At 45.9% G+C, this 16,145-nt stretch overlaps 1 protein-coding gene and 1 long non-coding RNA gene across 2 annotated transcripts in view; one reads left to right on the forward strand and one right to left on the reverse strand.

The window, feature by feature from the left end:
• The first annotated feature begins 2,066 nt into the window (after positions 1 to 2,066).
• Positions 2,067 to 4,574, forward strand: TEX101 (testis expressed 101). Its single transcript, XM_015124151.3, is given in 6 exon segments — positions 2,067 to 2,171; positions 2,287 to 2,430; positions 2,561 to 2,743; positions 4,054 to 4,182; positions 4,344 to 4,519; positions 4,521 to 4,574. Coding segments are annotated over 6 exon segments (750 nt in total). The 5' UTR covers positions 2,067 to 2,107.
• Positions 4,575 to 5,366: 792 nt separating this feature from the next.
• Positions 5,367 to 16,145, reverse strand: part of LOC144337564 (uncharacterized) — a 37,668-nt gene continuing 26,889 nt past the window's right edge. The window contains exons 2-4 of the long non-coding RNA XR_013410772.1: positions 12,053 to 12,158; positions 7,875 to 7,990; positions 5,367 to 6,052 (exon numbers count right to left, since the gene is read on the reverse strand). This is a non-coding gene — a long non-coding RNA (uncharacterized LOC144337564). The remainder of the gene's footprint in view (positions 6,053 to 7,874; positions 7,991 to 12,052; positions 12,159 to 16,145) is intronic.

Consider the following 16,145-nt stretch of genomic DNA (forward strand, 5'->3'; position numbering starts at 1 on the left):
TGAGATCGCGTCACTCTACTCCAGCCTGGGGGATAGAGAGACTCTTTCTCCAAAAAAAAAAAAAAAATACAAAAAATTAGCCAGGCGTGGTGACGCATGCCTGTAATCCCAGCTACCTGGGAGGCTGTGGTAGGAGAATCGCTTGAACCCGGGAGGAGGAGGTTGCAGGGAGCCGAAATTGCGCCATTGCACTCTAGCCTGGGCAAAAAGGGCAAAACTCCATCAAAAAGAAAAGAAAAAAGAGGAGGGGAGGGGTGGGGAGGGGAGGAGAGGGGAGGGGTGGGGAGGGGAGGAGAGGGGAGGGGTGGGGAGGGGTGGGGAGGGGAGGGGAGGGGAGAAGAAAAAGAAAAGAGAATGGAAGGTTACATACATGTGAAAGTGAACTGCCAGCCATGAGCAACAAATCCAAGTGACGTCTTCTTCATGGTCCTGACACAGACACGTGGGTTCGACCTGACAGCAGCCTGTGCCGTCACAGCTACTGCTCATGCATGCATTCGGGGTGCCCAAAGTGACGCTGAAGGGGGCATTCCTGGATTCAGCCCTCCAGGAGACCACGAGGAGGCCGGTGCGATAGAATCAGAGGAAGACGCCTGGGCTGCGCAGGGGCCACTGTAAGTGAGGAGTGAAGAGGCCAAGCTGACTCCCAGCAGCCAGGGCCACTAAGGTGGGTGCCGAGGCAGAGGCCAGGCTGGGAACATGAGAGGCCGTTTGGGTAAGGAGATAAGTTCCGTCTGAGTGAGGGCCAAGGGTCTGACCTCCTAGTGTGGCTGGAGAAGCAGAGACAACTGAGCACAAAAAGAGAAAAGGGCTAGGCGAGGCCATCTTGCAAAGCACAGCCCACCCTGCACTGCCTGCCTGAGGCTGCAAAACAGGCGGGCTCTTCCTGTCAGTTTGCCCGCCACTCGCCTTCCGAGCATGCGCACCCTCAGAGATTGCCAGGAATTGACTTCTCTGTGGCCAATGAGGTGCCGTGTTCCTCCAGGCTCATCCAATGAATTTATCCGATGCTTTTGCGTCCACCAATGGGGTTTCGAGTGCTGTGTGGCCAGGCTGGCCCGGCCTTGGAGAGGCCTAGAAGAATGCCAAGCCCTGGGAGAAGGCATTCCGGGCCTCAACTTTGGCGTCGTGAGATTCTTGTGAGGCATCTGCCTGGAAGCCGACGGAAATTTTGCTTCTTTAAAGAGAAAAAGAAGGCTAGGGACTCAGATTCCTGGATTCTGAGGAAAGAGAAGGCTGGGGACCCAGATCCTGGCTCTGAGGGGAATGAGGGTTGAGGGCCTGGGCTCCCGGGCCTGAGAGGGGAGGGGCCCAGAATGGCGTGTCCCGCGGGAAAAGGTGGTTGGGAACCAAACTCCTCGATTCCTACATAGGACGGGGCTGGGCTCTCAGAATCCCGGGTTCTGATGGGGCTGGGACTGGGGACTGAGATTCTGGGTCCCTGAGAGAATGTAAGGGACCCCTGAGACTGAGGGAGAAGCAGCCTTCAGGGCCACACTCCTGATCCTGAAGTTGGAGGGCACTGGGTGGCTGGGCCTGAGAATAAAAACCATGAAAAACCGGGGCACGATAAACCTGTGAACTCGCTCCAGCTCTCAAGCCGATTAGGGACAGAACGACTTCAGAGGTCGTGGTCATATACACCATAAACCCCACTGTGAGGCCGGGCGCGGGGGCTCATGCCTGGAATCCCAGCACTTTGGGAGGCCGAGGCGGGCGGATCACCTGAGGTCAGGAGTTCAAGACCAGCCTGACCAGTATGGTGAAACCCCATCTCTACTAAAAATACAAAAAATTCACCGGGTGTGGTGGCGGGCACCTGTAATCCTGGCTACTCGGGAGGCTGAAGCTGGAGAATCGCTTGAACCCGGGAACAGAGGCAGTGAGCGGAGATTGCGCCACTGCACTCCAGCCTAGGCGACAGTGCAAGACTCCATCTCAAAAAAAAAAAAAAAAAAAAACGCAGATTAAAACACCCCACCCTGAAGTCAGTACTTGCCAGGACCTAGATTTGATCTCATGCGCTCTGACTGAAAAGTTAGTTGCTTTCTCTCCATCAAATTCACAGATCCAGACCAGCTCCTCCCAAACCTCTCCAGAAGAAGCCATGGGAACCCCTCGTATCCAGTATTTGCTGATCCTCCTGGTCCTAGGACCCTCCCTCCTGACCTGTGCGTATAGGGGACGTAGGGGAGAGCAGTGTGTCACAGAGGGTGGACTGATGATGAAAAAGGAGCCGCCTTGGCCCATGGAGAAGTGCTTACCCTCTTCTCGTTTTCTCCCCAGCGGGCCTAGAACTGTATTGTCAAAAGGGTCTGGCCATGACTGTGGAAGCGGATCCAGCCAATATGTTTAACTGGACCACAGAGGAAGTTGAGATTTGTGACAAAGGGGCACTTTGCCAGGAAACCGTACTAATGATTAAAGCAGGTGAAATGAGATGGGGCAGTTGGGCTGGGTAGGAGGGAGGTGGATTATGTCCATGTTAATGCTTGTTCCCTTCGTCCAGGCCAATCCTGAGGGCCACCATCCATTTCCCCTCCTTCCTGTCACATAACAGGGACTGAGACAGCCATTTTGGCCATGAAGGGCTGCATCCCAGATGGGGAGGAGGCCATAACAATTGTCCAGCACTCTCCACACCCCGGCCTGATTGTGATCTCCTACAGTAACTACTGCGAGGATTCCTTCTGTAATGACAAAGACAGCCTGTCTCAGTTTTGGGAGTTCAGTGAGACCACAGGTACCCTGGAAGTGGGAGAGATAGGTACTAAGAGAAACTCCATAAAGAGCGTGTACATGGCCTCCCTTTGCATTCTGACTTGGCTTAGCCTAAGTGGCCCATACCCCAAAGTATCTCACAGTTCAAGTAATTTTATTTTTCTGAATTGTTCACTGGGATCTAAACACTGCTCAGAGCAGAGAGACACCAGTGAAGGCTGGAGTATAAACTGGGTTTTGTGTTTATTAAGCAATAAGACAGGCCGGGTGAGGTGGATTGCCTGAGGTCAGGGATTCAAGACAGCCTGGCCAACATGGTGAAACCCTGCCTCTATTAAAAATACAAAAATTAGCTTGGCCTGGTGGCACACACCTGTAATCCCAGCCACTCGGGAGGCTGAGGCAGGAGAATTGCTTGAACCCAGGAGGCAAAGGTTGCAGTGAGCCAATAGTGTGCCACTGCACTTCAGCCTGGGAGAGAGAGCAAGACTCCATCTAAAAAAAGAAAAAAGCAATAAGCATCGGTGTAGGTTTCTGAGCAGGGTGGTTTTATCCGTCTAACAAGTATTGGTTTCCCATTGCTGCATGAGAACAGCTCAGTTCCCCAATTAACATGGCCTATAGTAACTTGGCCCTGCCTGTCTTTTCAGCTTCATTTCCCTCTCTTCCCTCTCTCATTTACTGTGTGTTTCTGGGGCTAATACTCAAAATGCTTAACAATGTAGATGGCACTGGCCAATCAAAATGGATGTTGGCCATTAAAAAAAAAAAAAAAAAAAAATTAGCTCAAAGAAATAGCTGGGCCTGCAAGCTGAGTATCAGCCCTGCAACTTCTCACAATTCCCTGAATCCACCCAGATGGCTCATACCACCTGACCTTTGCCCTTGCTGTCCCTTACTACCCCTCCCCACCCCATTTTCACATAGCTAACCCCTGTTCATCCTCCATGTCAACTCAGGTATCAGCTCTTTGAAAATATTTACCAAATTCTTTTAGGTAGTTGGATATTCCTCTATTCCTTTGTCATTATACCTTGAACACAGCAGCTACTGAGTTGATTACTCACATGTCTTTCTCCTAGACAGAGATGCTAGATGACAGGAACTATGTCCTTTTTATCTCTGTATCTTCACACCTCCGCAGAGGTTGGAAGTCAGATTGATGGAGATTTCACAGCAGAAAGCACCAGCTGGGGAAGGATGGGGAGGCTGCAGTAATGGGCCTTGATTAGAGTGGCATCTGCAGGAAAATCTTGGGGAAGACAAGGCAGCAAGGAGCAAGACCTCTGGAGGCAGGACCTGCCCTTAACTGTCTCTCTCGTTTCCCTCCAGCTTCCACCATGTCAACAACCCTCCATTGCCCAACCTGTGTGGCTTTGGGGACCTGTTTCAATGCTCCTTCTCTTCTCTGTCCCAATGGTACAACTCGATGCTATCAAGGAACACTTGAGATCACTGGAGGTAAACTGAAATGAACATCTGATAGTTTCAGAGGCTGGAAGACCATTTGAGTGGATCCCAAGAGATTCTGACACTAAGCTCTCCAGGGATGAGGGGGGACTGGATTCTCCTCTGATGTCCTAAAACATCTCTGTCTCTCCCCATCCTTCTTTGTTCCATAGGTGGCATTGAGTCGTCTGTGGAGGTCAAAGGCTGTACAGCCACGATTGGCTGCAGGCTGATGTCTGGAATCTTAGCAGTAGGACCCATGTTTGTGAGGGAAGTGTGCCCACGTCAGCTTCTCACTCAACCTCGAAAGACTGAAAATGGGGCCACCTGTCTTCCCATTCCTGTTTGGGGGGTTACAGCTACCGTTGCCATTGCTGCTGCCATCAATTATTCACTTTTCCTAAAAAGGCAGTTCTGGGCCTGGGTCTGAGGACATCTTTTTTGACTGGGAGCCTTCTTACCATTGAGCTTCAACAAGTTGAGGAATAGGTGGGAATTTGAGGGAGAACAGAGAGATACTATGAATGTATTTGACATTTTTAATACAATTTCTGCTATAATTTTTGTATGCAGTAGGCATTACTAATAAACATTTCTGCTGTGATTTGTGTATGTTTCAACACTAGAAGTGGAATTTTAGTGCTGAAAGAGCCTTTAAAATTCATCTTCTCCAAACCACACATTCTCCAGATAGAGAATCTAAGATCTGGAAAACTTCAGTGAGTTTCTTACATTTAGCTATGGCCAGAGCCAAGGCATGAAGTTAGGTATTTTGACGTAAAGTCTGATTTTCCTTTCACTCTAATATGCTAACTCCTCTTGCTAGCTGGAGCAGTAACTAGCTTTAGCCTTCTCCAGAGCACTCCCAGCCCAATCTTAAGGCTGCTGTTCTGGGGTCCTAAAATTTCCCTAGGAGGTATGGCTAAATGAGAAAAATCGGACTCCAAATTCTCCAATTATGGGCCTTCGGTAGTGGCTCATACCTGTAATCCCAGCACTTTGAGAGGCAGAGGAGGGAGGATTGCATGAGCCCAGGGGTTTGAGACCAGCCTGGGCAACCTAATGAGACCACATCTCTACAAAAAAATATAATCCAAAAATTGGCCTGGCATGGTGGCGCTTGCCTGTAGTCCCAGGTACTTGGGAGTTTGAAGTGGGATGATCACTTATGTCCACCAAAAGAGTCAAACTCTGTAAAATATTTGAAAAGATTTATTCGGAACCAAATGTGAGTGACCACGGTGTGTGATACAGCACTCAGGAGACCCTGAAAACATGCCTAAGGTGGTCAGGGCACAGCCTAGTTTTATACCTTTTAGGAAAACATGAGGCAATCAAATACATGTAAGATGTACATTGTTTCAGTCCAGAAAGGCAGGACAACTCCAAGTGGAGGAAACTTCCAGGTTACAGGTAGATTCAAAAATTTTCTGATTGTCAATAGGTTAAAAGAGTTATTATCTAAAGACCTGGAATCAATAGAAAGGAATGTCCGGGTTAGAATGATAAGGGATCGTGGAAACCAAAGTTTTATCACACAAATGAAGCCACCAAGTCGCAGGCTTCAGAGAGAATACATTGTAAATGTTTATCAGACTTAAGGTCTATGTTGACGTTCATGCTGGTCAGCGTTTCCCAAAATCCAAAAGGGAGGAGGGTATAATGAGGCATGGCCAACTCTCCTTTACCACAGCATGGCCTGAACCAGTTTTTCAGGTTAACTTTGGAAAGCTCTGGCTGAGAGGAGGGGTCCATTCAGATGGTTGGGGGGCGGGAGTGGTTTATCGTTTTATTTTTTGTCTGCACTTGAGCTCAGGAGGTTGAGGCTACAGTGAGCCATGATCATGTCTCTGCACTTCAGACTGGATGACAGAGTGAGATCCTGTATCAAAACAAAGGACAAATTCTCTCATTACAGTGGGCCCCATTTCTCTGTGTCCTGTCTATCCCTTGCCTGCTCTCCATCATTCCTTCCCTTCCCTGGGGCTGACTTAATGACTCTTCAGTGGACTTGGGAGGAGGGAAGGACTCATTATGGTATGATGAATGGGGACCTGTGACCACTTGGGGGACAGAGATTTTTGGAGAATGCTCATGCTTATTATTACTCAAAAATATATAAACTCTATCTTATCTTATTGTAAAAAACCCAAATGATATCAGAGGTGTATAGAGCAAAGTAAAAGGTGGGGAGGGTAAAGGGGAGACAGATATTTTCTTCTTAAAAAAAAAAAAAAAAAAAAAAAAAAAAAGCTTTACTAAGATTTACCTGACACACAGTAAACGGCACCGGAGGTGGGAGAAGAGACTTTTATTACAAACCCTTGTTCCCCTCCCAAAAGACTGGGGAGTTTGGCCATAGTATATATATATTCCAACCAAGTTCTTTCTAGAAAGTTCTCTGGTTCTACCCAGTGAGAAAGGAAAAAAAAAAATCTTGCGACACCAAACTCACTATGATAAAGGGAAAGTCAGGCTTGGGAATGGAGTCACACCAAACTGCCTATTTTGTTCCTAAATATATAGATGCAAAGACAGCAGGCTACACACCTCCCCAGCAGGCCTTGCTAACAATTTGGCCACAAGGAAATTCCTTGTAGGCCCCAAGATCTTTACCCTAAAACATTTCTGTTGAGTTTCACCCTGACAATGTAATTAACAGCTATCTTCACAGGTACTGAACAAGACAGGACCAGAAGTCCTCCCTCTGCTCACCTGAGACAAACGCCTATTTCAGTCTTTCCTCCACCAGATGTTTAGTTTATTTTATTTAAAAATGCAAATCTGGCCAGGCGCCTGAAATCCCAACACTTTGGGAGGCCAAGGCGGGCAGATCACGAGGTCAGGAGTTTGAGACCAGCCTGGCCAACATGGTAAAACCCCATCTCTACTAAAAATACAAAAATTAGCCAGGTGTGGTGGCAGATGCCTGTAATCCCAGCTATTCAGGAGGCTGAGGTGGAGAATCACTTGAACCCAGAAGGCGAAGATTGCAGTGAGCCGAGATCAGGCCATTGCACTCCAGCCTGGGTGACAAGAGCAAAACTCCATCTCAAAAAAAAAAAAAGCAAATTCACAGAGGGCAAGACGATTGCATAGTTGACTATTCCTCTACCCTCTCCTGTCACATGTAAAATGTGGATTCAGTGAAAGCTGATCAAAGCCTCAAAAGAATGTAACCACTTTCCCTTTATATTCACTCTCCTCCTTTTTTTCTTTCCTCTTTCCCCTATTGCCCACTCCTTTCCCCACTTTAAATATTGAAGTCCCCAGGCCAGGTGTGGTGGCTCACACCCATAATCATAGCACTTTGGGAGGCCAAGGCAGGTGGATCACCTGAGGTCAGGAGCTCAAGACCAGCCTGGCCAACATGGTGAAACCGTGTCTCTACTAAAAATATAAAAAATTTGCTGGGCATGGTGGCGGACGCCTGTAACCCCAGCTACTCAGTAGGCTAAGGCAGGAGAACTGCTTGAACCCGGGAAGCAGAGGTTGCAGTGAGCCGAGATCATGCCACTGCACTCCAGCCTGGGCAACAAAAGTGAAACTTTGTCTCAAAAAAAAAACAAAAACAAAAACAAATTGAAGTCCCCAAACCCTCTTTGGAAAAAGCACAGATCACAGATGTTCCTGTGGTTTTGTTTTGCTTTTTCCTGGATTTGTCCTAAATCTTAGCAAAAGAAACTAAAATAATTAAGACTCACCTCAATCATTTGCTTTGATTTATACCACTCTTTTGCAGTTTAAGCACTACTGTAGCTAATTTCTTATCTTTGTCCTTAGGTAGCCCGTCCCCATCATGTCAGTTTGCTACATCTCCCTAAAGAGGAAGAAGAAGCACACGAAAATCAAATTTTAACTGAGGGCCAGGTGCAGTGGCCCACACCTATAGTCCCAGCCCTTTGGGAGGCCAAAGTGAGTGGATTACTTGAGCTCAGGAGTTTGAGACCAGCCTGGGCAACATAGTGAAACCCTGTCTCTACAAAAAATACAAAAATTAACTGGGCGTGGTAGCGCGTGCCTGTATGTAGTCACAGCTATTTGGGAGGCTGAGACAAGAGGATGGCTTGACCCAGAGAGGTGGGCAGTTTGCTGAGGTCACGCCACTACACTCCTCCTCCCCAGATGATAGAGCATGACCCTGTCTCAGAGAGAGAGAGAAAGGAAGAAAAGAAAAGAAAAGAGAAAAGAAAAGAGAGAGAGAGGGAGGGAGGGAGAGGGAGAGGGAGAGGGAAGGAAGGAGGAAGAAAAGGAAAGAGTGACAATGCCAAATTCTGGAGAGGAATGGAGAAGCTAGATCTCTCATATATTGCTGTAAGAATGTGAAATGGTACACCCACTCTGGAAAACAGTTTGGCCATTTATTTAAAAACTAAACACACACTTACCATCTACCCAGCAGTCATACTGCTGAGCGTTTATCCACGAGAAATGGAAACTTAAGTCCACACAAAAATCATGTACGTGCTTGTTCTTAGCAGCTTTATTTGTAATTAGCCCAAAATGAGAACAACCAAAATGTCTTACAGTAGGTGAATGTTAAACTCCACAGTAGAAAGAAACAAACTATTTCTACACACAGAAACTTGGATGGATCTCAGTGGCATTATGCTGAGTGGAAAAAAGTCCATCTCGAAGGTCATATATGTACTATATGAATCCATGTATATAATATTCTTGAAATGGCAAAATTATAGCAATAGAGATGTATTTTATTTAACTGAATGGTGTATCCAAAATATTACCATTAAACATGTAATCAATACAAAATTTTAATGAGATATCTTACATTCTTTTTTATACTAAGGCTTCAAAATGTGGTGTGTATTTCACAATCATGATACATCTTAATTTGGACTTGTTACATTTTAAGCATTCAGTATCCACATGTGGCTACTATATGATATAGCAGCTACTATATTGTACAGCACAGATCTAAGTGATATAAAATGTGTCTTCAAATGGGTGGCTCATTTTTTTATTGTGATGTTTATTTTATTATTGAGTTTTGAGTATGTTTCATATATTACAAATGCAAATTCCTTATTAGGTATATCATTTGAAAATATTTTCTTCTACTCTGCCTTGTCCTTTCCTTCTCTTAGTCTCTTTCACAGACCATGGGCTTTTTGGGATTTTTTGTTTGTTTGTTTTTGTTTTTGTTTTTTGAGACAGAGTCTAACTCTGTCGCCCAGGCTGAAGTGCGGTGGCACGATCTCGGCTCACTGCAACCCCTGCCTCTCGGGTTCAAGCAATTCTCCTCCCTCCACCTCCCGAGTAGCTGGGACTACAGGTGCACGCTACCATACCCAGCTAATTTTTTGCATTTTAGTAGAGATGGGGTTTCACTGTGTTGTCCAGGCTGGTCTTGAACTCTCGAGCTCAGCAATCTGCCCGCCTTGGCCTCCCAAAACGCTGGGATTATAGGCGTGAGCCACCGCACCCGGCAGAGCATGGGTTTTTAATTTAACAAAGTCCAATTTATCAACTTTATGAAGTATGCTTTTAGTATTATATCTAAAAAAAATTTGGGCCAGGCATGGTGGCTCATGCCTGTAATCCCAGCACTTTGGGAGGCTGGAGGCAGGCGGATCACTTGAGGTCAGGAATTCGAAACCATCCTGGCCAACATGGTGAAATCCCATCTCTACTAAAAATACAAAAATTAGCCTGCTGTGGTGGCAGGCGCCTGTAATCCTGGCTACTTGGGAGGCTGAGGCACGAGAATCACTTGAACCCATGAGGTGGAGGTTGCAGTGAGCCAAGATCACACCACTGCACTCCAGCCCAGGCAACATAGTGTAACCGTATTCCCCACACCAAAAAAACACAAAAACAAAAAAACCGCCCAACCAAAGGCAAACATTGTCCTATAGTCAATTTTTACACCCACCAATACCACACTAGCTTGGTTACTATTGCTTCATGATGTCTTAAAATCAGGTAGCATTAGTGTTCCAACTTTCTTCTTGTTTAGCCAAGTTTTTTATTGTTTTTTGTTTGTTTGTTGTTGTCACTGGTTTTCTAAGTCGTTAGCATTTCCAGGTGAATTTTAGAATCATCTTGTCAATTACTACAAAAATTCTGCAGGGATTTTGATTGGGATTGTTTGAGAATTGACATCTTAATGTTAGCAAAACAGGAGCATAGGAGAGCCAGAGTGACATCATTTTTTTTTTTTTTTTTTTTTTTTTTTTGAGATGGAGTCTCGCTCGCTCAGTCTCAGTCGCCCAGGCTGGAGTGCAGTGGCACGATCCTACACGCTCCGCCTCCCGGGTTCACGCTATTCTCCTGCCTCAGCCTCCTGAGTAGCTGGGACTACAGGTACCCGCCACCATGTCTGGCTAATTTTTTGTATTTTTGATAGAGACAGGGTTTCACCATGTTAGCCAGGATGGTCTCAATCTCCTGACCTCGTGATCCACCCGCCTAGAACTCCCAAAATGCTGGGATTACAGGCGTGAGCCACCACGCCTGGCCTACACCATTTTAAAATCAACTCCATCGTAAAACTAGCCAGGTACGCTCCTTGCCAATCACAACCCATGGTCATAAGATGTTTACAGCTAAAGAAGCAGTTTATTAATGCCTGCAAGGACAAACTCCTGTGACAGAAGAATGTCCAGATGTCCCAGTATCACATAACAATATACACTTTCAAGATAGAGTCATGCTTTGATGTACTTACACACCAAAAACCCAAGAAAAACTTTTATTTATTTATTTATTTTATTTTATTTTATTTTACTTTTGGAGATGGGGTCTCGCTCTGTCACCCAGGCTGGAGTGCAGTGGCATGATCTCAGTTCAACGCAACTTCCGCCTCCCCGGCTCAAGCAATCCTCCCATCTCCCACCCCCACCCGCCAGCAGCTGGGACTACAGGCAAGAGCCATCACACCTCGCTAATTTTTATATTTTTTATACAGACGGGACCGCACTCTGTTGCCCAGGCTGGTCTTAAACTCCTGGGCTCAAGCGATCCTCCCACCTTGGCCTCCCAAAGTGCTAGGATTATAGGCATGAGCCACCGCACCTGGCAGATAATTTTCCTTAAATCAGCAAAATAATAAATTTTGTCATGCTGTCAGCCCACCCACACATAGACATAACTTAATTTAGCTTTTATATAGATAAGACCCCTGTATAAGAAGAGTCTTTTTAAAAAGGACACTGCGGGCCGGGCGCGGTGACTCACGTCTGTAATCCCAGCACTTTGGGAGGCCGAGGCGGGCGGATCACGATGTCAGGAGATCGAGACCATCATGGCTAACATGGTGAAACCCCCGTCTCTACTAAAAATATAAAAAATTAACCGGGTGCAGTGGCGGGCACCTGTAGTCCCAGCTACAGGGGAGGCTGAGGCAGGAGAATGGTGTGAACCCGGGAGGTGGAGCTTGCAGTGAGCGGAGATTGGGCCACTGCACTCCAGCCTGGGCAACAGAGTGAGACTCCATCTCAAAAAAAAAAAAAAAAAGGACAGTGTGGCCGGGTGGGGTGGCTCACACCTGTAATCCCAGCACTTTGGGAGGCTGAGGCAGGTAGGCCACCAGAGGTCGGGAGTTCAAGACCAGCCTGACCAACATGGAGAAACCCGGTCTCTACTAAAAATACAAAATTAGCTGGGCATGGTGGCGCATGCCTGTAATCCCAGCTACTCGAGAGGCTAAGGCAGGAGAATCACTTGACCCTGGGAGGCAGAGGTTGCGGTAAGTGAAGATGGTGCCATTGCACTCTATCCTGGGCAACAGGAGTGAAACTCTGTTTTTTTTAAAAAAAAAAAAAAAAAAGTGCATTCTTTCTCTTGCTTTCTGAGGCCACCCTACCCTGTAACTGATGAGCTTTCAATAAACTCTCTCTTTCCACTGTACTCTGTGACTCACCTCGAATTCTTTCTTGCATGAGATCCAAAAATTCTCTCTTGGAGTCTGGATCAAGACCCCTTTTTCCAGTAACATTAATAATACTGTGTCTTCTTCAACAACAGTGCTGAAATAAATGAAAAGATATACGGTATGAATGGGGAAGAAGACACAGTATTATTTCACAGTGTGAAATTTCTTTCAGCGTTGTTGTGTAGTTTCCAGCATACAGGTGTTGGCAGGGATATAGAAAAAGTGGAACGCATGTATTATGGGTGGGCACCTGCATGAGATCCCAAAAACAGGAGTGACAGGAGCAGAGGAAATGAGGAAGAGCCTCTCAGGAGATGTGGTCAGAAGTAACCGGGAAAACAGATCTCGGAGAGCTCACAGGCAACTGCACTGACTCTGGCTTTTATGCCAGGTGAATTTGGAAGCTCTTAGAGAGTTTAGGTCAGGCTAGGTGTGGTGGCTCATGCCTGTAATCCCAGCACTCTGGGAGGCCAAAGTGGGAGGATAGCTTGTGTCCAAGAGTTTGAGACCAGCCTAGGCAACATAGCAAGATCCCCATTTCTACAAAAAATTTTTAAAAATTAGCCGGGCATGGTGGCATGCTCCTGTGGTCTCAGCTACTGAGGAGGCTGAGGCAGGAGGATCGCTCGAGCCTGGGAGGTTGAGGCTGCAGTAAGCTTTGATCACACCACTGCACTCTGCCTGGGTGACAGAGTGAGACCCTGTTTAAAAAATAAAGACAGACAGAGAGATTAAGGGGGAGAGAGAGAGAGAGAGAAAGGAAGGAAGGAAGGAAGGAAGGAAGGAAGGAAGGAAGGAAGGAAGGAAGGAAGGAAGGAAGGAAGGAAGGAAGGAAGGAAAGAAGGAAGGGAGGAAGGGAGGGAGGGGTAGTGGGGAGGGAGGGAGGGGAAAAGAAAGAGAAGAGAAGAGAAAAGGAAAAGAAAAGAAAAAAGAAAAAGGAAAAAGTTAGTTTATGTCAGGGCATGATATGATGTTTTGACTTCTCTTGTCCAAGGATCCCTCTAGCTGCTGTTGAGAATAGGCTGAAGGAAGACAAAATTGCAGTGGGAGACCCACTAAATTGCTGTTTGCTACATTTTTAGAAGCTGAATAGTTCAGATCAGTAGTTGAGATCGACAAGACTTGTTTTCTGGTCACAACCCTGCTGACTAAAACAGGATCTAGTCCAGACAGGATAATGTGAAGAAAGTGGACAAAACCAGCAGGTGACAGCAAAAGCGACCCTAGCTGCCCTCAATGCTCATTAGCGCAAGACACTCCCACCAGCACCATGACAGTTTATAAACACCATGGCAATGACCCAGAAGTTACCACGCATTTCCATGGCAATGATCTGGAAGTTGCTGCCCTTTTCCTGGAAACTTCTTAAATAACTCACTCCTTAATTTGCATTAATCCACTCCCTAATTTGCATATAATTGAAGTGGCTATAAGAGAGTATAAATGTAGTTGCCAAGGGTTCACAGGTTGCCAACTCTGGGCACACTGCCAATGAGTTATCCCTGCTCAGCAAGGAGCAGTACCATTCAATAGAAGATTATTGCCTAATACCCAGGGCTTGCCCTTGAATTCTTTCCTGGTCAAAGCTAAGAACGCTCCCAGCCTAAGCGTCAATTTGGGGGCCTGCCATCCTGCATCAGTTTTGTTGTTGTTGTTGTTGTTTGTTTTTGTTTTGTTTTGAGACAGGGTCTTGCTCTGTCACCCAGGCTGAAGTGCAGTGGCACAAACACAGCTCACTGTAGCCTCTACTTCCTGGGCTCAAGCAATCCTCCCATCTCAGGCTCCCTGGGTAGCTGGGCCTCCAGGCACACACCACCAGACCTGGCTAATTTTTTTTTTTTTTTAATTTTGTAGAAACAGAGTGTCACCATGTTACTCAGGCTGTGCTCAAACTCCTGGGCTTAAGCGATCCTCCCACCTTGGCCTCTCAAATTTCTGGGATTACAGGCGTGAGCCACTGCACTCAGCCTGTATCAGTTCTAACTACCAAATTGAAAGGAACTTCGAGGAGGAAAGAGCATGTTAAATGCCTATGAGGCTGGAACTAGCAAAATCCAGATTGTGGAAACTGCAAGACAATGACCTAACTTTGTCCAAACACAAACTTGAGAGAAGAAGAAAAAAAAGTAAGGGAAGCTATAGTTTACGAGGGACTTAAAAACACAAAATCAAATGCAATTTGTAGACTTCGCTTGGATCCTGGCTAGAATAATCAGATATAAAATAATACTTTTATGATACAGCTAAAAAATGCATTCATTGATTATTTAATGAGGTAGGTATCTTACATTCTATTAGATACGAGAACTGAGATCATGTATTTCAACATGACTTACCTGTCTGTTTGACTTTCAAAAAAGTCTTGCCTGGAAGGATAAGACTATAAAACATTAAAGAACTCATTGTTTGCTTCAGGAAAATAAGAAAATAAAATAATTGTCTAGGCAAACAATTTGCTCCCCTGGGCAAATAGCTCTCCTCTCAACATATGGTTCACCTGGGCAAAAATCTCACTTATTAGGCAATAGTTTGCTTCTCAAGACTTGTCTCAAGACCTCCATTCTGTTGTGTTCACCAGTTCTAAACTATTGTCTCATAGTATTTCGTTTCATTTCATTTCATTTCATTTTGAGATGGAGTCTCGCTCCATCGCCCAGGCTGGAGTGCAGTGGCTTGATCTCGGCTCACTGCAACCTCCACCTCCCAGGTTCTTTCCTGACCTCAGGTGACCCGCCTGCCTCAGCCTCCTAAAGTGCTGGGATTACAGGCATGAGCCACCACACCTAACCCTTTGCCCAATTTTAGTCAGTTCCTTCCTTTAAAGAATTACATCAAATACCCTTACATCATTTTCCCCTTTGTGACACTGTTGAGACACCACCAAACTTTGTTCTTCCTTGCTGCAACTGGCCTCATAAACTCTACTTTGCATGATCAGTGGGTTTCTCTGGTGGTCTTTGCAAGAAAGTCAACCATTAATATGATGATTTTGTGACATGCTTATTTTATTTTATTTTTTATTTTCTTGCAACTTTATCTTCACAGAATGTGGCATATTTATTTTTTAAAAGGGGGAGGCTCAGCTGGATGCAGTGGCTCATGCCTATAATCCCAGCACTTCGGGAGGCCTAGGCGGGTGGATCACTTGAGGTCAGGAGTTCAACAGCTGCCTGGCCAACATGGCGAAACCCCATCTCCACTAAAAATACAAAAATTAGCCAGGCATGGTGACGCGTGCCTGAAATCCCAGCTACTCAGGAAGCTGAGGCAGTAGAATTGCTTGAATCTGGGAGGCAGAGGTTGCAGTGAGCTGAGATCGCACCATTGCACTCCAGCCTGGGGAACAGAGCAAGACTCCATCTCAAAAAAAAAAGAAAGGTCGGGGAAGGCTCATCTTTTTAAAACTATATATATATATAAAAAATATAGATATATACTGTAATATATATATACACACACACAGAATGGCTGGGCATCGTGGCTCACATCTGTAATCCCAGCATTTTCGGGGGCCAAGGCAGGCAAATCACTTTAGGTCAGGAGTTCAAGATCAGCCTCACCAACATGGTGAAACCCCATCTCTACTAAAAATACAAAAATTAGCCAGGTGTGGTGACGCGTGCCTGAAATCCCAGCTACTCAGGAAGCTGAGGCAGTAGAATTGCTTGAATCCGGGAGGCAGAGGTTGCAGTGAGCTGAGATCGCAACATTGCACTACAGCTTGGGCAACAGAGTGAGATTCCGTCTCAAAAAAAAAAAAAGAATATATGTGTATATATATATATACACACACACAGAAGGATTTACAAATAAAATGAAATAATGTCCAAGATTTACTTCAATACAATATGGAATAGAGAGTAGGGAGAGGCATAGATGAAATGAAAATGGTCATCATTTCGAGGCCATCATTATGGAAGCTGGTTGACAGCTACATGGGGTTCACTATAAGACTTTTGTCTGGCCGGACGTGGTGGCTCATGCCTGTAATCCCAGCACTTCGCGAGGCAGAGGTGGGTGGATCACCTGAGGTCAGGAGTTCGAGACAAGTCTGACCTACATGGTGAAACCCCATCTCTAA

This window comes from Macaca mulatta, chromosome 19 (genome assembly GCF_049350105.2).
Source record: "Macaca mulatta isolate MMU2019108-1 chromosome 19, T2T-MMU8v2.0, whole genome shotgun sequence".
NCBI lineage: Eukaryota > Metazoa > Chordata > Mammalia > Primates > Cercopithecidae > Macaca > Macaca mulatta.